We start from the raw sequence: 21,754 nt of genomic DNA on the forward strand, positions 1-21,754 counted from the left end.
ACACATTTACTTGGTGTAAATTGTAACAAATATACTTTTTGTTGTCTTGTAGTAAAATTAACTGAAAGACTGGAACTGTATAGGACGGAGAACTCACAAATCGGGAAGTAGGTAAAATGTTTGACAATCAGAAAAAATATTTATAAAAGCACAAAACAGGCATTTATTTTATTAGAATGTACCTTTGAATTTGATCCATTAAAACATTTAAATTATCATAAAATAATGAACTGCTAGGAAAATATCATAGTTCTGACAAAGTATCAGTGGTGGATGGCTGAAAGGTATCGAATGAGTACCTAAATAAACTTGAGATGACTAGAGATAAACCGATAATCTTGCTTAATTCAATACAAGAGAGATGCTTATCTTGGAGTTGAAATATTATTGTTTCATAATAAAACTCGTTCATGAATAGTCTGTCGATGTAAGAATTTATTGTGGTGAAAACGGGCAGGAAAAAGTTCACAAAAAGTAAGTTGCTGTATTTATGTGATCCCTCATTACATCTACCTGCCCCACTGTGTTTAAACAAAAAGCTGTTTCTCCAAACACGAAAAGGTAACTGTGATCGTATCTCGACCTGTGAAGCCTTCTGTGTGCTAATGTTTCTCAAAGAATCGCGACCGATGCCGGGAAACCAGGTATTCATAAATACACGAATAGAATGAGACAAAGAAAGCAAGCAAACTTTAGCAATGAAAGGAAAAATAATATAAAAAAATGAAAACAAGTTTGACGTGACAGCAATAAAAGAAATCCCTCGCTAGAATAATTTAGATGGACTGGAAAGGAAGGAAATAGAAGGCAAGGAAGCAGACGTGCCGATGGCTGGCTTTTATGCTCTTGCCAGTTTACTGATTTCAAAGAAACACAAACCTGGGCATTGATCTGATTTGTGGCCGTTACAAGCGGAGCAGGTAGCGACTGGTTACCTGGGCAAGGTGCTTTGTTGACAATCAGGACTTTGTTGCTGACGGTGTTTAAAGCCAACACAAGAACTTATATCATGGCCACACAATGATGACCGGAGCACTTGAGCTGCAAACTGCAGACAAGGTTTGTACCATGGCTGCTGGGAGAAAATGTCTTCGCTGTTGTCCTTTGGCCATTGTGGTTCGAACCTGGATACTAAAAGGTACATTGAGTCTTTTTTTTTCTTTCTTGTTATTGTGTTTCTCCTAAATGTTTTGTTAATTTTCTCATTCGTTGTTTTGTTATTTTTTTTTAAATCTTTCTTGTGTTTATTCTTTTATTTTTTGTTAATTTCTTTGCTTTCATTCTTTTTGTTGTCTTTCTTCTCAATGTTTTGTTTATTTGCTATTTATTTTGTTAATTTTTTAATGTTTCTTGTGTTTATTGTTTCATTTTGTTCATTCCCTTATTTATTTTTTATTTCTTTTCTTTTATTCCTCTTCGTTTTATTTCTGCTTCCTTTGGTTCAATATTTAGTCCTTTTTTGTTTGTTTTTTTTCACCAATTTTTCTTTTATTTTGTTTCCTTTACGTGTCATTTTTCTGTTCGTTTTGGCTTTCATACATTTTAACATCAATTCCTAGTTTATCTGTCTCTTCCATTTCGATAATTTTTTTCATTAACCCTTGTCTGCTTTTCATATCACAACATCATCACCAGTAGCACTGGTACATTAATTCTCAAATACATCAATACAAATTAAGAAGAAAAAGTTTTTGCTTTTTCTATTGACTTACCCTAAAAATGTTTGATGATACAAGTCTTCTGGCCATCATCTCATAGGGGCATTAGGTGCGTGTGTACAGTACGGTCCAGATCCTTCTAGATGTTTCGAACCTAACAGTTCCCTGACAACGTGGGAGTCTGCACGTGCAGCTTGTGAGGCTGTGGGCATGCGCCTAGCGGTGGTCGAGAACCAAGAGGTCCTGACCTTTGTGAGCAGCCTGTTGAAAGCTCGAGGGTAAGGCACGTACCTCTTTCGTAGACAAATGGCTTCTAAACTCTGCTTCTCTAGGGTAGGACAATACCATATTCCTAAGATTAATTGCTTATTACGTTGATGTGTCTATGGTAAGACACAATATATTCTCTCTCCCTCTCTTGAACACACACACAAGGTCTCTCTCTCTTATATAAACATATACACAAGCATAAACACTGACACATACATGCGCAGACATAATATTTTTGTAATTTTTAATAATTTTGTATATTATACAAAGATGCACCTAAATGCATCCTCTCCTTGAATACCTCTTTTATCGACTTGGCATTGAACTATAAGCGTCCAAAAAAACACATGCACTGCCTGTTAAGACCATATACCAACAACACACGCAATTTCTTAATCTGTTCCAGAGTTTGTTTTTTGTTTGCGCATGTCAATGTTTGTGGAAGACAGGTTGTCATGAAAGAACTCAAAGAATGTCAGTATGATTGCAAAGGTAACTGTTATTTCTCGTGGTATTTGCGAGGACTGTCTGACCACCCTTACTTCTTCATTTCTACGTCCTCTCATACTAGGCAGGTCGCGACCTGGGTGGGTCTTCGCTGGAACGAGGCAAACGAGGAAAGATGGCCGACAGGACAGTTGTTTGACGTCAACAACTACGATGGCGATGTGGTCTTACCGCGCGCTGATGGCTACGACTGCAGATTCATCCACAGTCAATACTACCTTGCAGTAGGAGCCTGCGGTTCCATATATGGACGGTTGTGTGAAGCAGCAGGTGAATGTTTCCACGTAACTTGTTGACACAATTTTTATTACCTTATATCATGGTATATTTATGTTGCATTTTAATTTTTCCCAATATTAATATTATTGTTTATAAAGAACATTAATAATTTCTAGGCCAAAGACAATTTAAATACCGACAATAAAATTATATTGAATCGCTGGTATATATTTTATCAATAAAATCTCAGTTCAGAGTTTGTGACAGAGCAAGATGTGCCAGTCTTTGTTTCCCCTCATCATGTACCTAAACATGTTTGTTTCCATTGCAAGCTGAAAAGTAAATACCACAGTTAGCACTTGATTTAATAAAAGGAGACTTTAGGAACTCTTTAAAAATCGGTAGTGTCATAGCAATGTTATTAAATTGCTTTGGGTAGTGCTAGTAGTCTGTTATTGTGTTGCTGTTGTTGTTACTGAGATATTGCCGACGCCATATTTCACCAGACTCGCCGCAGTCCACCGAACCACGTGGTCTGAAAGTCTTCAGTAGAGTACTGGAAGGTGTGGTCATGGCTAACTTGGTCCGAGTGGACACGGACGTGGACCTACACCAGTCACAACTCCCGCTGTTCGCATGTGCTCGAGGGTGCGTGCGCAGCCAGCAGTGTCGTGCTTTCAGCGTGGCAGAGGACACGTGCACCACGTACGTCACCGCTGCCGGAAGTAGCGTCACGTCCGGCCCTGAGCTGGTCATCTACGAACGGCTCTTCTCATAAAGAAATTGAAAAAAAAAAATAGCGAGCATCTTAATTGATCTCCTCGTCTCCAACACTAATTGAAAATTAATTACTTAATAATTCCGTGAATTTATTAGATTAGAGACATTTAATTATCACAATATTTTTAGATGACATGGTCCTGTGCATAGTCTGCTATTTATATACAAGTGTCATATTTTTAATTGTCCTAATTTTGTTTTAACTATCCTAAGAATTTTCGTGGATTTAATTAACTATCTCGTTTTAAAGTCCTAATTTTCATCGGTCAATCAATGGCTAACATTAGCACCAAATTAAACTCTACAACATATTTTGCAAAAGTTTTCTGGATTTTGAATTGAAAGAGTCATGGTTACGACTGCTGTTTGTTCCGCGCACAATAACATTCAAATCTTTATTTTTGATCATTCATCTAATACAATATTTACTGACAAGAGGCAATTCTTTATAACCTCAATTAAATTTATAAAAAATAGTTCTCAAATGTTTGAGAAACTAAAGTATCTTTGCGAGCATACAGCGATTTTGCTTTAGTCAAATGATACCCGAGATGGAGGATAAGTTGCACAACTCTTCATAGACTTTCTTCAGAAGAAAACACAGAGTTATCGTTCTTCAAACTGTATTTAAGTGTAATTTGCAATATATATCGCTGTTTTTTTGACTGTACAGAGACATCCAGAATTCTCTTCTAGCTTTTACTTGGCACTTAAATTTGTGGTTGATTTCATTGCCCTATTACGATATTCCAAACTTCTATTTATTTTTACCGTCTCTATCACTCTCTCGCTCACACACACACACAAAATCTCTCATAGTGCCCAATGTAAATATAAAATAATCAGTGACGTGGAAAAATTTACGCCGATGTCAGTGAATTCACAAAGTTTGCTCTGTGTTGATCTTCAGGAAAAACCACCGGAACAATATCTTATACTGGGTAATGTAAATGCTTGGGGGTAAAATTGAAAAACACCAAAAAGGACCTGCAAACTTCCTGCATACATAAGAAGTACAGGTAGTCCTCGACTTACGACGTTGATCCGTTCTTACGCGGCGTCGTAAACCGAATTTCGACGTAAGTCGGATCATACGTTCATACAGTACTTTTTTTTAACTGGTGTACAGCTAGAAAACACAACGTTACAAGACTTCGAGATTGGATGTGTACGGGGTACATGATAAGTCAGCTTGTCAGGCTACTGTCGAAGATTATTTCTCCCTGGTTAAAATAATAGTTAAATGTTAATTGGTTAATCAAGATGGAGAGTACCCAGTCAGTAAGAGCCTTGGTCTGATCTCCTGATCTTGCTCCTCTTCTGATATATGCGCTCCTCCTTTCGTGCTTTCCGTTTTTGTTTTGTTTACTTATAGATTTGGCTTGTGTCATTTATTGTTGTTTACGAGGAAGATCACGTGACATGTCACTGCTGATGACATTGCTGTGACGCGGCGGTCGGGTGTCCGGTGTGCACGTCATCAACTGATGTCGCGGTGGTGGCCAGTCAACGAACTATATCAACGTTTTATTTTGTTTCTTTGCCTTTTCCGAGAACTCTGATCACAATCTCAAAATTGTTTTAAGATTTCGTGCTTAGTCAGCTTTTGATTTTCGTTGAAAGCACTTTCCCCAGAAACACCACAGTGCAGCAGACATCAAACACAAACAAAGAATAAGCGCAGCGACGATGAAGAAGACAACGTCCAGTAATAAGAACTGATACAGTGGAATCTCTTGGCCCGCAGACCTCATGTAACCGCCGCCATACTTCATCACGTGATCAAGCCAGTAGGCGCCTCGTTCTGCCGGCACACCCATCTGGTCGCGGAAGAGGCGAGACGCGCGTGCGATGGCGTCGCGGTAGGCCGAGCTTTTCCACAAAGTCATCAGGGCTCTGACAATGTCCGACACCTCCGCAGTGCGCAGGTCCAGTGTCAGCCCGAAGCCTTTCTGTCGAACTCTTTCGGCGTTGTAGAATTGGTCGTAAAACAACGGGATGCTGAGCATTGGCACAGCGTGATACAACGCTTGGGCCTGGCTGCTGGCTCCACAGTGGGTCACCAAGACCTTGGAGTTTGGGTGAGCCAGGAGATCATTTTGTGGTATCCAAGGCATGATCAAAATTCTCCCGGGGTCTGGTGATGTCCTGTTGGCACGAAACACAACTTTCATTGGCACGCTCTCCAGAGCCGACAGCAATTTGCTGAACGCGCCCTCGGGCAAGTCGAGAACGAGAGAGCCGAAGGAAACAATGACGACACCGTGCTTGGCGTTGTCCATGAATTCCTGAAGATCCGCAGACAGAGGTTTTGCTGGCGAAGCCGCTATCCCGCCAATGACTTTAGTATTGGGTAAAGATGGTCGAGGATAGTCCAGAAAATGGTCATTCTCAGACAGGTACACCTCCGCCTTGGCTCCCAACATAGTCATTGGAATATAGGGCATCTCAGGTGCATACAACTCCACGGCATTTTCCGGACAAAGAGGATGCCCCATGTAGAGAGATACATAGGACAGAAAGTTGTTCAAACGCTCCGCGAAGGTCATGTGCTGGCCGAGGGGAAGGAACTCGATGGGGTCGACGGCGGGAGAAAAAGGAATTCTGCGGAAGAAGGGGTCCTGTGCGAAGTGCAGGCCGGCAAAAGGTATCCCCATTCTGTAGGCGAAGATAAGGTAGATTCTCGAATGATCACCATCGTCGCACATGAAGAGATCTGGCTTGACATCTCGCATTGTCTGAAACAGCGACTGGTTGGTCATGATCTCGTCGTTCAGCTGCCACATCAACTGGATGTGATTCTCTATTTCTGGTTCTCTCCCCTCGAAATATGGTTTCAAAAACAAGGGCAAGACAATGTCGTCTTGCATGGAGATGCTGGTGGTGTACTCGATGATGTGCACTCCCTTCAGGTCATGGTAACCCTTTCTGACGATGTCGGTAGACAGAACGACCCACACCTCGTGACCTTTGGCCGTCAATGCTTCCGCGAGCGTCAAGTGCATGACGGCATGACTTGAAATAGGGAGTGGCATCAGCATGACACGCTTGGTTTCGCATGATGCCGAGAACATCATCATGACACACAAACACAGATGCCAACACGCTGTCTTGCGTTTCATTGTGTGAATCCTGCAACAAATGATGTGTGTCTAATTAATACTTTCGTGTTGTATTCAACCCAAACTCACACAAAGACACAGCCTGCAGTCAGTAGTAGTATTAAGTAGCTCTAGAGTTCACTTTCCCCTCTACAACCCAAGGTGGAGGCCCTCACAAGCAGGGATGGGATGGGAGTGTGAACAACGATGTGCATGCGATTCAGCATCAAACCGAAGCTACCAGTTGTGTAGATGAAACAAAGCAGTCCGCAGCTCATAAAAGCGATGTACAAATATAAATACATATTAGGGTAATCAAATAAAATGAAGAAATTTTTATGAACGTGCCTTTGGAGCAGGTAACTATCTACTGAGAATCTGTCTAAAGAAAGCGCCTGGGGCCAGACTTGGTTATAATAACCGTCTAAGTCAGTGGTTCTTAACCGGGATTCGATCGAACCCTAGGGGTTCGGTGAGTCGATCTCAGGGGTTCGGCGAAGCCTCAGCCACGGAGGTCAAGACACACCCGCAATTCGTGATGACACTAAAGAAGGGTTCGGTGAACGTGCATATGAAACTTGTGGGTTCGGTACCTCAAACAAGGTTAAGAACTAAGTGTAAGTGCTACATGATCGTTAGCTGTAACTGTATCTTTCTTTGTCACCGCTAGAGACAAGTGAGGCAACATATTGTGGCTAAGGACCTAGATAAAATTACTCGAGGTCAAGCCAGCTCACTTCTCTAACCCTGATAGTGTAGACGACTTCAGGCGACAGAGCAGTTGAGCAAGTACCCTGACAGTATTTTTCTAGTGCTGTTGACAACTCGCATGTCTTTGGGTACTTACATGGCCTCGTTTCTTTCTTCGGACAATATTTATTCATTAGGTAATATAGTGCCACATATTTTGACACTGACATTGCTCATGCTACTGACAGAATTTAGTACGTGTCCCGTTAGTCTACAACGTGAATTCATTCTAAACTGACGTTGCTTTCGAATCCCTGGTAACAGATGATGATGATGATGATGATGATGATGATGATGATGATATCTATTTATAATGCGCAGGTATCCATTCAGAAGAATGCTCATTGCACAGAAAAAAAAACAAACAAACAAAACAAAAACAAAAAACAAACAAAAAACAAACAAACAAAAAACAAAAAAAAAAATAAATAAATAAATAAAAAAGAAGAAAAAGATAAAGTGAACAAATATATAAAACACCAGAAAAGTAAAAATAAAGACAGAAGTGTTGCTGGGTTGTTTAAGTCTCTCTTAAATAAACAGATGGGTCTTCAGTCTTTTTCGAAACAATTATATGCACAATAGTCAGAGTTTTCAGTTTGATTTATTTAAAGAAAAGTATGCAAGAAAGAAGCGATCAAAGAAAAATTTTTTGGTGGGAAATGGTTGATTTACAATTGCGATGCTTACTGGTGTGTGTTGTGGTGAATCTGCTGTTTACATGGGTTGATTGGTTCTTGCAATGAGTCTGGCGGAGCCAGCTGCTCATATCACTGGTACAGCCAATGAGATGCTCATGGGATGAGCTGATCGTGTGATGTGATGTGTTTGGGGCAGTAAAATGCTCACATGATGAGATGTGGAATCACTAGTCACCCCTAATGGCAAGCTTTCGTTCAAGATGGCTGTGTCAGCGAAACAGTCTTGTTCTTTCATACAAGTCCACTTCTTGTCAAATAGTGACGATGCTGACTTTTTTTTTTCATTTACTATTTTTTTACTACAAAATGAAAAAAAATCTTTTTTAGTGTTCCGTATTGAAACTGAAAGAAAGAACTGTATTTTGTGTGTGACTTTTTGTTCGATATATCCAAGGTCAGAACTAAGAAGAAGTCGACCCTAGCCGGCCATTTCTTGTGTGCTTTGCCATTTGACACTGGTCTTAGATAACTGTAAGAGTTGGAAATACAAGTAAAAATAAACGATACACTTTCATTGTTAGAGGATGAAATTCAGAAGTAGCTGTACTGTGTCATGCCTACCTTGTTCTCGCGTAGCAATTTCCCTCGTAGTCCTCAAACTTGAATTTTGTGGTCGACCTGTCAACCTGTGCTTTCTAGGTTCTTCGCTCTGTCTTAGTGCGTGTGTGACAGAAAGATCGCGAGAGGGATTGGTACATAAAGGTCATAGGTCATTGCCGCAGTATAACCAGAGAGCTTAGATGTAGAGAGGGTGCACTCCTTCTTTGTCCTTACTTGTTAAGAAAAGTAGTGACGGAGTTGCGTCCCTTCGAAAAAAGATGCTACGCCGCAATTGCTACTATCAACCACTACTAAACAAAGTCGGCGCTAGCAGTGTTTATCTTTGGAGTAAATGTCTAGGTGTTTGCGATATCAAATGACCTTTATCTAAGAACAGATTTTTGTGTCTTTTATTGATGAGAATTGCTTAGATGAGGGTAGTTTGGGAGAGTTTTAATGCATGTATGACAGCTGACTATATTTAAAAAGGATAACTTTTATAAATTCAAACAGCACATCCATGAGCACAAATTTGCATTTATTTAAAATCCATAAAAATCTAATTTATGAGAATTTATTAATATGAGAAAAGCAGTTAAAAACAGAATTACACATGAATATAAACAAGCCACATTCAGAAGACTTGCTCACATCTACTGAGACATATAGATTTCTGTTTACATACAAGCATGGGCAATAAATTCTCACACAAATCATAATAATCATAATTAATAACAAATCATAATACTACTATTAATAATAATGTATATATTTATATACATTCATATCCCTTGTTGTTAGAACATTGGTTGACAATTGAAAGATAACAGCTATGCTTACTATGAAATATACAGCAAGCAGATACTCAAAAGGGATCATTCTCACATGTACTTTAAATGAAGATTTATAACATTTTCTTTCACACTTTTCTATAATAATTTTAAATTACTTTAGCTTAAAAGCTACAAATGATGTAACTTCAACATTTTTTGATTTCTTTTTGCTCCTTTTTCAAAAAAGGACACAGAGCTATCTTTCAAAGAAAAATGAAGGCGAACATTGATAAATAGATTAATCACACTTCCTTTCAGATCACATGCACCAACTGGACAACAGAGGTCAATGCTTTTTAGCTCTTCCCACAGAAGTCGAATCAACTGAGATTTAACTTTTTTCCCAGGAAGTAACTGGTCAATATTTTTACAACATGTACACTCTAATATCTTGACTGTCTCACTCAGAATTTTTGTTTTTTTGGTGGTGGTTGTATGGAGAAAATAGTCAGAGGGTCACTACAGTTATCATCAAAATTATTGAAAGTGATATTTACTTTATCAATAATGTCTTGTCATTTAAACAATCGATGTCATGGTCATAGTCATTCTCGTCAATATCTACATTACATATCATTATGTCCTGTTGTTTGTCAGTGGTCACAGATGTCAGAGTCAATAAAGAGCTGTCATTGTCCTTCTGGCAATTAGTTCCACTACTGTGATGAAACAGGTTCTCAATCATGATCTGACGGAAGAATAATCTAAACTGTTCTGCGGTGGGATTATGTAGATGCTCCCTTTTCCCTGAAAGCAAGAAAAAAAAGTCTTCTAAGCAGTCTTGATTCAGTTTTTCTGTAAGAAGTAATGAAATACCATGATTTGTCTGAAGCTCATCAAAAAGCTCAAGCAGAGCCTGCACAGTCATCTTCCACCCTGTCAGACAAGGTAGTGCATTGGATGAGGGTGTTTCAATAGTGTCCAACCATTGCAAAGTGTCACAGAGAAACTTTTTATGCCCAGATGCAAGCTATGATCATCATTAGCCTTATGTGCCAGTTAGAGTGATCTCTCATGATAAATGTTAATTAAAAAATAAAATATGACAGAAAGAAAGGCCCATGATGGTAAAATGTGGCTTAGTAATATATATTGGAATATATCATTATCTAATAATCATAAGTTATCAACCTTGAATGGTGGATTTGGAATGGCGAAAATTGCGGGTACTGCATTCCAGACAAGACTTTTTTGGGGGTTTGACAGTTGTACTGACTTTCCTCGAAATGATCCGAGCAAAGACAGTATCCTTTTCCATACACATCAGATGGTGTAACATGGTCAAAATCTTTCCTTCTCGTAAAGTTCATCCATATTTTGCACCTGTTGTAATGATTTTTTCAATATATTAATAACAAATCTTTTTATAACACCTCACCCCAGTGACAAATGCCTTAAATGAAAATACTATAACAAATTTAAATAGGTTTGTAATCAGGTAAGTGAGAATTCATCACACAGTTTCACAGTATAATCAGTAAAGTCGTTTTAATAATCATAGAAATCGAGCAAACGTGTTATAGTAGACTGCTCTCAACTACAGTACACTAATGGATCGTAATTTGAGAATAAATTTTTAGCTTACCTCTCTTCGTCCTTTGGGAAACTGTGGAAACGTTTTTCTTTTGAGGTTGATTTAAATCTGGCGTTCTGACAGTTAATTGCAGAACAAAATTGCCCACCTTGCCTCAGACGATCGCCTTGTGTCATGTTGTTTCGTAGCATCCAATTACGAAAGATAACTCTAACCGACGAGTTTTCCCGCGGTCACGAGTGAATCCTCTCTACATCTAAGCTCTCTGGTATAACTCGGTAGAATTTGTATTTCAGGTGTCAGTTAGGAGTGAAAAACAGATAGAAATATAGTACTGCTATTTTTGTCTGTTTTTTCGTTATTATTTTGCTTTCAGTCAATAAAACTATGAAGGACGGATCGACTTGTCCACATGACTGTGATGTCACGGTGACATATTACACACAGCCTAAATGGATGCGCCTCGACAGACGGTTTCAACTTACCGGTCTCAACATCTCAGACTGATTAAACTCAGCAAAGAGAAATTTCGAAGTAATATCTATTTAAGTTGGTTGAAATTAGCTTGAACAGTAAGGAGACATAAAGAGGACACACAAATCATATTCAACAGTTCTTCGTTCGTTACAATAACAATATAAAGCCATAAATTTTTCTAAAGGTTAATTTCAAAGAAAAAGAACACTGAATGCTAATCTGCACACTGCATTTTATTGCTTTCTTTTCGGCTTTGCATCAGCACCGGGCTTTGCAAAACCACTACACACCCACTCCACACATTTCTAAATAATACCTTTTTTTGTGAAGGGGAAAATTACTTCCAAGGATGTAATCTATACAGTTCCTTAATATATGGAATTTAAAATTAGTAATACAGAATCTTATTTTAAATTGGCGATAAAAAATTAATTTGCATTCACAAAATTTTTTAAAATCTTTATTTAATAAAAGCAGACAACTATACATACCTGGTCAGAATTATTTTAACGGTTTTCAGGATAGCAACGTTTACTCTTGTTTATTTTTGTCAAAACTGTGGTTGAGATTAACAGTGTGGATTTGCCGCAAGTAAAACACACACAGAGGGGAGGAGATATAGTAAAAAGAAGGAAAACACACAAAAGCAATGAAGCGGGCTAAATTCCTTGGCGGTAGTATTTTTATATAAATCCGGATATATCCTTAGAAGCATTTTTGAAACTCTATTACACGCTAGCCTGTCTTGGTTGATGCTGCTTTATTAACCTGTACTGTACTTGTAAAACCGGTTTTTCATCTTGACTGAACAGTTTGATCAATCGGAGCGTTCAGTCATAAAGAAGGAGTGGACAAACACCGTCACCCATGGATGAACCATGAAGCAATGTCATTAATGTAGACCTATCGCATATCTCTGGTGTTGATGATACTTAAGCGTGGATGGTAAAGATAACAGTGAAATAACAGTAAAGTATGTTACAAGGAAAGAAGCTTATCTGTTTGGTTGGTTTTTTTTTTTTCATTTGTGTCGTCGATAACGGATGGCCGGGTCATTGAAAGCTACACCGAGTGGTGGAGCTGCAAAGTGTTGCCATGGAAGTAAGCATAGTATTTTGACACAAGGGCAGTCAAACACTACTCAGCAATCATCCCAGGTGCAGCCTCGTCACCTCTGACCTCAAGTCAGTCCCACGTCCAAGCTCTCGCCTCCGTCAGCCACCAGAGCTCGCCGCAACAAGCTGATCAACGCATTTTCATTGGTCAAAAGTCGCTCGAGGGCGCTGCGAGCCACCGCTAGTTGCTTGGGGGTCAAGGCCGCCCACAGGTTCACCGGCTGGAGGTCAAAGTGCGGCAGGTTCTGTCGCTCCAGGAAGTGAAGGAGGGTGGCGAGGATGGAGTGGACGCAGCCCTCCAGGGTCCGCCGCTGCCAGCGCGGGGAGAAGTCCACGTGGAAGTCCACGTCGTGCAGCACGGCAGTCTGCAGGTGGTAGCACGTCAGCGGCCGCAGGCGCCAGTCACGTGGTAAGACGCGGCAGAGGAGGTGCAGAGAGCGCATGCGCAGGCTTCCATCCGTGCGGCAGATGGAACAAAGGAGCTGGTACTCCCGCGAGCTGAAGCATGGCTGCCAGGTCAGGTCACCCTGACCCTGAGTCTCAAAAGAAGCGTAGTCCCTGGTGCAAAATAATAAAAATAAAAGACAGAAGAAGAAAAGTGAGCTGCTTCCTCTAACGTCATCAAAACATTTCACAACAAGTATCTACCTCATTTGTCCATTTTAAAAGTATTCGTCAGCGTTTTATGGCTTTTAACATCCTTTCCCACAATTTGCGTACATAAAGTCATTTTTCACACGATGCATTTTAACCTTTTTATGTTTTACTTGCGCTATAGCATTATCTGAGTATTCTTTGAAATGTCCACCTTTTTAAATTTTATTGTGTTGCAATCTGATTCATATTTCAGATAATGTTGTCTGTTGTTTTGATTTGGGTTGCTGTATCTTAATATAGTTACCTGGTGACGTAATAGATACCGTCGTCCTCAGGTAGACACAAGCAGGGCACGAGATCGGCATACCACCCACATGGCAGCCTGATGCTAAATCTGAGGTCGCCAGGTGCGAGACTGACTGTGATGTCGGCCTCAGACACTCCATGCTTCATCAGCGCAGTTTTCCACAGTCTGGCGCAGGTGACGTGCAGTTTCCGTGGTGACGCCAACTGACCATCGCTGGTACGCACTTCTCGCGGCAGGGTGTGATGAAGCCGCCTCGTGTTGGTTGGTAGTCTGATTAAAAAACGGCCGGCTTGTGTCTGGGGAAACAATGAGTGCAACAGGTCAGGCCTTGATGCCAAAAGTTTGTTGTTGTTGTTGTTGTTGTTGTTGTTGTTGTTGTTGTTGTTGTTGTTGTTGTTGTTGCTTACGCTCCCTAATTGAAACAGAAATATAATCTAGTCACTAAAAATCATTCCTTTCTCTTTTTCTCTCCCTCTCTCTCTCCTTTTTTCCTCGCTGCTTTCTAGCTCTCTCTCTGTGTTTTCTGAACTGCTGAGCACCGCCGATAGTAAGCGATACCTTGTCTTACTGTAACTCGACACCTTGGAACCTTTCTGTTTATTAACACACGGCAGACACACGAGAAACATAAAATGTCCTGCCCACAGTCTCTCGCCTTTTTCTCTTAACTGTTATCTCCCTTCAACAAAGGGCCCGCAATAAACCATGTCTCAAATAATGGGTGGCGTCCCTTTACATAAAGCTTCTACCCGACATTACACGAATTGACGGACATTAAATAACGGAGCGTGAACAGCGTTCGTTGACTGAGCTACCGTCTACATGTAAAAAATAGCACAAAGTTCAAAGGTGAAGGTCTCCATAGCCAAGACGCAGTTGGGTGGAGCGGCAGTAATTTTGAGTGGTTCAACGTGTCTAGGTACGACATGTGCCGCCTCCTGCTTCTGTGGTTTTTACCTCAAGCTGCTTGAGTAGGGATGGCACTTTTTTAGTCAAATGACAAATTATTTTACTTAGGAGGGTAACAATAAGCAAAATTATGTTTTTTTCTACTTAGCCTTCGATCTAAGGAAAGGAAATTAAAACACTACTAACTATCAAAACAAAAATATTAAAGAGGGAAAATTAGAATCCGTATAAAGATTGAGGTTGTCTAGTTTGATAGGGATTTTTGACAAGTAAATAAGTAACATAAGGTTAGTATACATTTTTATTGCTAGTAACGCGTGTTGACGTGGAATGGTAGGTCTCTGCAAGCAGCCAAAGGTTTAAAAATAAATGTTTTTCGAAGTCCTGCTTTGAACAGGTATACACTGTATAGTCTGTTTGTTGGAGGTGTGAAAGAAGACTGTTCCACAGGACGCTACTCGAATACTTCAGACTCGTCTTGAATAAGTCGATTCTTGGTATGAGAGCATTATGTTGAGGCAATCTTTTCTTTATCTTGGTATAAAATAGTCTATAAACTCTAGGGGACATTTCGAGTCCTAGTATTGAATTGAAGAAAAGTACTTTTGTTATAACTTTTGCATGAACCTACCGGCGAGATATCATGAGGGTATAGCAGAGATCTCCAGAAGGTTTTCTGCTCCTCAGTCAAGGGTACTTACCGTTTGTATACTCTGTGATGTCTCATGAACCTTTTACACTAAGGAGGATTGTGACATGTTTCGTAATCAGTTTTTCGAGATGAGCAGTGCCACGTTTCTTAAATATTTCGTAAACATGTTTGATGTGAATCATCTTTTAACCTTTTGTAAACATGTTCACTCAGGTGCACCGAGTGATGTTTCTTCAATATTTTCCACTGACGGGAACAGTGTTACGTTCATCAAACATTTTAAGATGCACTTCTATGTTGTGCGAGTAGTGAAGTTTTTATAATATGTAGACAGATACATTTCCATGTTGTGCAGGTGTAGAGAGAAACATTTAGATAGTAGACGACATCACATACCGGCACCAGCGCCGCCTGCTGAACGTTGCATGGCATCAGACAGGTGACAGTCGTGGTGGGCCTCACCTGCCAGTGGGTGTAACACTGCACGTGCACCGGCGAAAGCACGTCCAACCCCACACGGTTTCGCCGCAAAGAAAGCTCGATCTTACGACAAGAAACACAAATACTATGAAAGGTAGAAATGAATCGTTAGCAGAACAAGAAAGATCAAACTATGTAAAATATTTTTTTTTCTCCGTCTCCATCTTTCTGTCTTCTTCCCCTCTTTTCTTTTTTGCTTTCTTTCTCGAGCTGAAGCATAATGAAAATGTTTATTCTTATTTACTGGTCTTAATATGCTGCTTTACTATTAACACTGTGCTTGAATCTCCTTCATTATCTAACAATAACTTCCTAAATTGTTCTTCCGTTTCTTGCTTGCTATTGGGTTCCACTTTGTCTCCCCTACACCTTTGACAGTAAACAAATAAATAAGATGAAATGAAAGAGGAACTCCCTCAAATTTACCTTCTTAAGAATGTCATGTAGCTGGGCTCTGGCAGTGGCAACAGCTAGTGGGTCCTCTGCCTCCCCAGGCCCCAAGTCCACAAACCTCTGCAGGGCTCGACCCACAGGCCCCTCAGGTGAGCGTTCGGTCAACTGGCGATGTAACTCCGGCAGATACACGTGAGTCAGTCGGGGAAGAGTTACTGGTCCTTCCACAAAGCGGACATTACCGGACGGCCCTCTCTTTGGCAACGACATTACTTGCGTTACACTGCCAGGAGACTGTTACCAGGGCATTACAGGAGAGTTATTTTAGCAGCAAGAACATCTGAGTAACATAAGGCTACGACTTAAGATAAAAAGATTAGATTTTTTATAGACTAATGACATATTGTATTTTAATGCGTTCTCCTCACAACCCACTAACCTGTCTTGAAAGAAACTGCAAACATTTGTCTGCTAACTAACATTAAATGATTTATAGGTGGCAAGTGACAAAGGGATGTCCGTGACATGATGATTACTTACACTGATAGTAGATAAAAATTACTTCAAAGGAACAAAGAGAATGAAAGACATCCAGTCAATGTCCGCCATTTCATAAAACTTCAAAGGAAAAAACGTTATCAAGTTATCACTCTTGCAAATTAAACATCGCAGTGACAGTCTGAGACTGTTTGTACCGAGTTCCCTCGGGAGTGAGATTTTACAACCCAAGGAAAAATATCGAATATTCAAATACATTAAAATTGCATAATGTGTACCTGAAGCAAAAAAAAAAAAAAAAAGAAAAAAAAATAAATAAAAAAACACAAGTTGTATTTACAACACATTGAATAATCTTGCTGAAAATATTTCTTAAATTTCAAAGGGAAAGTGTAAATGTGGGGCATATCAAGGATAAAATAAAATAATAACAATTTTATCGTCCAATGCCCGACTTCATAACAGGTCAGGAGATCACTGAGTGCTTAAAGATCACAGTGTTTGCCGAAGCCAGGTACAGAAGTGTGTTCGTGGTTTTACAGTAAAGCGACGCCTGAGCTATACGGTTATAAATATATATTATTATTGTTCATATGAAGCCGAATATTATGTCACTCACAAACATCTTTTAGTGCACATTGTTGTTACATTTGAACAGCTAAAAGGTTAATAGAAACAAACATGCGTGTGTGCGTGCGTGCGTGCTCGGGAGTGTGTGGGTCTGTGCGTGTGTGTGTGGGGGGGGGGTGTGTGATGGACGTGTGTACCGCGACATGAAAATGAAAGTAGGTAATGTAAATAGGCCGCAGTTTTCTCTTCTAATGTTTGTGTCGTAAAATTTTATGACCTAATTTTATGAAGAAAAAGTAAATCGACGTGATAGCAGGAAAGAAAGAAAGACAAAGAATAGGAGATAAGAAAACGAAAAGAAAGTGGGTAGATATGAGAAATGAGTAACACACATGATATAAACTATGTAAATCATGAAAAGATAAGCTTGTTGTTTTCATGAAACATTATTACTTACCATTAGAAAATGCGGCTTAGAACAGACTGGTCATGGCTGGGGCTGATGAAAATCCAAAGAAAGACACTAATCTTTTAAAAGCGACAACATGATATCAGATAAAGAAGGCGCCTGTACCCTCTTGCCACAAGTAATGGCAAACTCGTCGGCTTTTATACGGGTACCAGTGCTGCGCATATTCAGGTGAGAGAGAGAGAGTGGGGTGGGGAATACATTTAGGTGTCCTGACTGTGTGGTCTTTATACCCTCAAGGCGACACAAGACTGAATTCTTGTCGTCACCCTTCTGACCTTTTGGAGAATACGGTTAAATAGATCAGCCGAGTTCGTCTTTGCAGTTGCTTCATTCATGCATGTTGACAATGTAAGCATTGAGGGAGTTGGGAAAGTGACTGGCGCTGTGCTGTAGTGAAATGGGTATACAGTAAGTTACGATATTGACACATCAAATAGAAATATTCATGCACTGCAAGATACGATTAAATAAACAAATACATGGACACAAATATCTTCAAACATAAAATTATACATGTATGTACATGTCGATAAATCAATCTCTACATATACACGTACATACATAAATCGATACGTGTATAATTCGATACACATATAGATCGATATATATATAAGACACACACACACAGAACCATTCAAGCTATTTTCTTTATGAAGAATTCTTTTTCTTTTCATGTCTAAGAACAAGTCGCGATCTCCAGTAAACACTCGTGCAGATTACAGACAACAGGCGTTGCTGCTAGCAACGTGCCCACAATGGTTCTCAACGAGATTATTGCTGCACATTCCTGACTAAATGTCACATGACACGCGATGATTCTGACCGTTGAAATTCTTGCACATAACATAGTCTACAACTTAAGAAAGAAACTGTGTGCCTGGTTGTCGTTTTAATATGTACGGAAGCAAAAAACGTTTGACATTTTTCATTGCCGATAAAACCGTCTCATCAGTTCAGGTCTATTACGTCCCTTCGAGTTCAGCGAGCCATAAAATCCGATTACCAATGTCACGGGAAATAACTCTTATTTTTGACCTTATAGGAATTGAGTGGGAGGTTGTCTCCCTGTTAATGTTGCGTTAGCTTCCTACAGTCATCCGGTTATGTTATAGCTTCTGAAATAAAAATTACGGAAGGATGACGGGACGGTCAAAGTGATCAAACCTTCTTTTTTGTTCCTTTGTTTCCTGCTTCAATTCGTATTACTAACGACAGCCAAAGCACACAATATCTAGTTCATCCTACGTTTTGTTTGTTTTTATTTTTATTGTTTAGGGAGAAGAACGGAGTTAATTATTACAGCGCTACGTCAAAGACGGTTAATACTACACAAGAGACCGGATCATTTTTACACTGTAGAGGAGTAGTGTGAAGAAAACGGAGAGAAAGAAAGAAAAAGAGGAATGACAGAAGGAGAAAATAAGCAGACAGGAAAACATTTCTAAAATATGGACTGAGGTGTTGCACTGCGGGGTTGGAAGTTAAGTCCTTTAATTTTGGATGAGGTAACATTTGGGGCCCTGGTGAAGTGTGCGTGAGAGTGAGTTGTGGATGTGTTTGTTGATTTGTGTATTCTGTTTGTGTTTGTGTGTGCGTGCTATATCTCTGTCCTCATACAGCCAGAAACTAAAGCAGTATCACAATCTATTGTTCCACATGCAGAAAGAAATTAAGTGCGACGAACACGATTTTCTGCATCGAATTGTCAGACGTATGACTTGTGGCGCCTGAAGGGAGTGTTAAGCCAATGTCTGATGTATGATGTGTGTGAGAATAAAGTTCTGTATTATCCAGTATGTGCATATTGCATGCACATAGAATATTCTTAACAAAAACTAACTAACTAGTTAACTAAGTAAATAAAAAGTGCCTAAGCAGTCTGGACTACATCTCACCCAGGTGAACCTATAAATCTGTCAGCAATCCTATTTGAAGATCTTAAAATAGGTTTTGCCCATCGGCTATTCGTGTGCCTTTAGAATATTTATATGTTTGATTGATATGGAGGGTCGCTGAATGGAGTAAGACTGGTCACATTTTCTCACAGACACATTTACTTACGCATACACGCACACGCATACACTTGAACGCGCACTCGCGAACACACACACACCAGTGTCACACACGCAGACACACTATCACACACATGTACGTACATTAGAACTGGTACAGCAGCGTTTGGAGGACTGACAGCCCCACGCCTGTGGTCACATAATAAGCGGCTTCCCTTGTGTCACCTGCAACACTCATCTCCTGACATTTCGCCGTCAGCAGCCCTCGTGAAGCTCGCGGCATCATGGCAGGCTTCGGGGAGCGTATTACCGAGTCTCCATTCGAAGGACCGAAGGTAGGGAGAAGTTTTCAAATAAATATATTTCGGAACTTTAAAACCTTATAAGTGGAAGCCTAGCGAGGCTTTGATGTCTTTAAACTAAGCTCCAAACTTCTCATTTTGACCGTTTTCTGGTGTGTGTGTGCGCGTGAACTTGCGTGCAAGTGTTCGCGAGAGAGGTGAGGACTTGCCACCTAGTCTGTTACCTTTTTTTCTCCACACTTTTCTGTATTCCTACCGTCACCTTCCTGACCATCTGTCTCTGTGTGCTAATTGTTTTCTCGGCTTTTATACACACTCATGTCTGTTGTATTTTTCCTGTCATTATTTCTCAAGCAACCTCATCCACCGGATTTTGCCGTTTTCTTAGCAGACTTTTCCCTTCCCGTGATCTGTAACTTTTCCTCTGTAAGTCTTACCGCCGGGGGTGGGGTGGGGGTGTCTGTTGCTGTTTTTCTTGTCATTCATAAACCCTACCCCTTCCCAAGTCTTTTTCCACTTAATGTTGCTTCAAGTCATTGTTGCCTCTCTGCTTCTCTAGTTTTTCATTGATGCCACCTTGTCATTTCTTTGCTGCCTGTGGTTTTCAACCTGCTTCTCCATCCCTTGGTCTAATTCCATTTTTTACTCAATCTATATACTTTTTTTGTTTGCTTTTTAAAGTCAGAATTAGCTTTGCCGTCCTGTGTTTAAGCTGCTTGAAAAGCAGACCGCAAATTGGCTGCTCCTGTCACATTGTGTGCGAGTCGCACGTGTCTCCTGACAACCTCAGTGCACATGCGAGGAGACTTCTGCGAGCGGACTTCAGTTTGGGAATTGAATGGGAAGGCGAAAAGCGGTGGAAGATGTTTACATCAGCAACAGTCTCTTTATTCGGGGGTGGCTAGGAGCTTTGCGTTGCCTACCTTTCTACCTTCTCTTTTTTCTAATTCGAAAAAATAAATATGTTTAAAAGAAAGAAGACTCGGGAGTCGTTACATTTTCTATTCAATGTTTTTAAGTGTGCGTCAACGCATTGACCTCACGTGAAGCCCGTGTTTCCATGACAACACCCACCTCTTTAACCCACGTCCCTTCGTCTCTTTTTCAACCTGGTCGGTAACACCATGCAAATTTCACTTTACGACAACACAAAGCCACCACACGAGTAGTCGGCAGGGTAAGTAATTACGGAGGAGACAAGCTTTCTGGAAGCTTCAGACATGGACAAAGATCCATATTCGGATAGCGTTACAGAAGCCTTTAGCAGGTCGACCACGAGCTGTTCACCTGCTAGAGAGCATATCCGACAAAGGTCGATGGACGGTGTTGGAAGTGCACGAAATCACACCCCCTGAGCCTGGAGACTGGAGAGATTGAACTACGAGATGACCGTTCTTGATCGCCTCTCCTGCAGAGAGAAAAGAGTGTCAGCGTTTGAGGACGGAGGAGTTGTGTGACTAAACCCATGAAAATAGTTCGATGGTCTCCTGCTGAAGGTAGAGATGCGATGATGTGCAAGACAAGGTTGGGGGAAGAGACAGGATTGTTGAAGAAGATTATGCTACGTTGGCAGACGATTTTCCTGCGGCTTTGTCATTTTATGCAGTTTTCAAACTCGTCCTTTTCTTTCTTGCGTTCTATCGATGGCTTCTTTTTCAATTAATGAGCATGGCTCTTCTTCGCCTGCTCATATCTACTTATCCTGAGATTCGCTAAAACACGGCCCCTTTCCAGCTTATCTAGTCCTTGTGCTTCAAACACTGCCTTTCCATACTGGCTCAATTGGATCGGGATGAGTAGTATGGTCATAAGAGAATCCATGATAGATCGACGCTCTCCGTATCTGGAAGCCGCATTGTTATTCATCTTTTCAACCTCTTCATCTTTTCCTGTATTTGAAATTTTAGACGTTTAGCATCGATCGTAGATGAACTGTTTGTGAGAATTGTCTTTTCTTAGGTCATGTGTTATTCGTTTGTTTTCCTGTCCATCGTATACTGTCCATGTCTCGTCCTTGTTCTTAGGCGCTGAGAGCATGCTCCTTAGGAGTGTGAGCATGCGCTTTACAAATTTTCCC

At 40.3% G+C, this 21,754-nt stretch overlaps 2 protein-coding genes across 2 annotated transcripts; both read right to left on the bottom strand.

The window, feature by feature from the left end:
* Nucleotides 1-4,605: 4,605 nt before the first annotated feature.
* LOC112572908 (UDP-glucuronosyltransferase 2B10-like) lies at nucleotides 4,606-8,661 on the bottom strand. The gene is made up of 2 exons (XM_025252896.1): nucleotides 8,548-8,661; nucleotides 4,606-6,566 (listed from the first exon to the last, which is right to left on the bottom strand). The coding sequence occupies exon 2, from the start codon at nucleotides 6,554-6,556 to the stop codon at nucleotides 5,030-5,032; it is 1,527 nt and encodes a 508-aa protein (XP_025108681.1). The 5' UTR covers nucleotides 6,557-6,566; nucleotides 8,548-8,661; the 3' UTR covers nucleotides 4,606-5,029.
* A 2,859-nt stretch (nucleotides 8,662-11,520) lies between these two features.
* On the bottom strand, nucleotides 11,521-13,670 carry LOC112572258. Its single transcript, XM_025251838.1, has 2 exons — nucleotides 13,387-13,670; nucleotides 11,521-13,043 (listed from the first exon to the last, which is right to left on the bottom strand). The coding sequence occupies exons 1-2, from the start codon at nucleotides 13,533-13,535 to the stop codon at nucleotides 12,551-12,553; spliced, it is 642 nt and encodes a 213-aa protein (XP_025107623.1). The 5' UTR covers nucleotides 13,536-13,670; the 3' UTR covers nucleotides 11,521-12,550.
* Between the last annotated feature and the right edge of the window lie 8,084 nt (nucleotides 13,671-21,754).

This window comes from Pomacea canaliculata, linkage group LG9 (genome assembly GCF_003073045.1).
Source record: "Pomacea canaliculata isolate SZHN2017 linkage group LG9, ASM307304v1, whole genome shotgun sequence".
Lineage (NCBI taxonomy): Eukaryota > Metazoa > Mollusca > Gastropoda > Architaenioglossa > Ampullariidae > Pomacea > Pomacea canaliculata.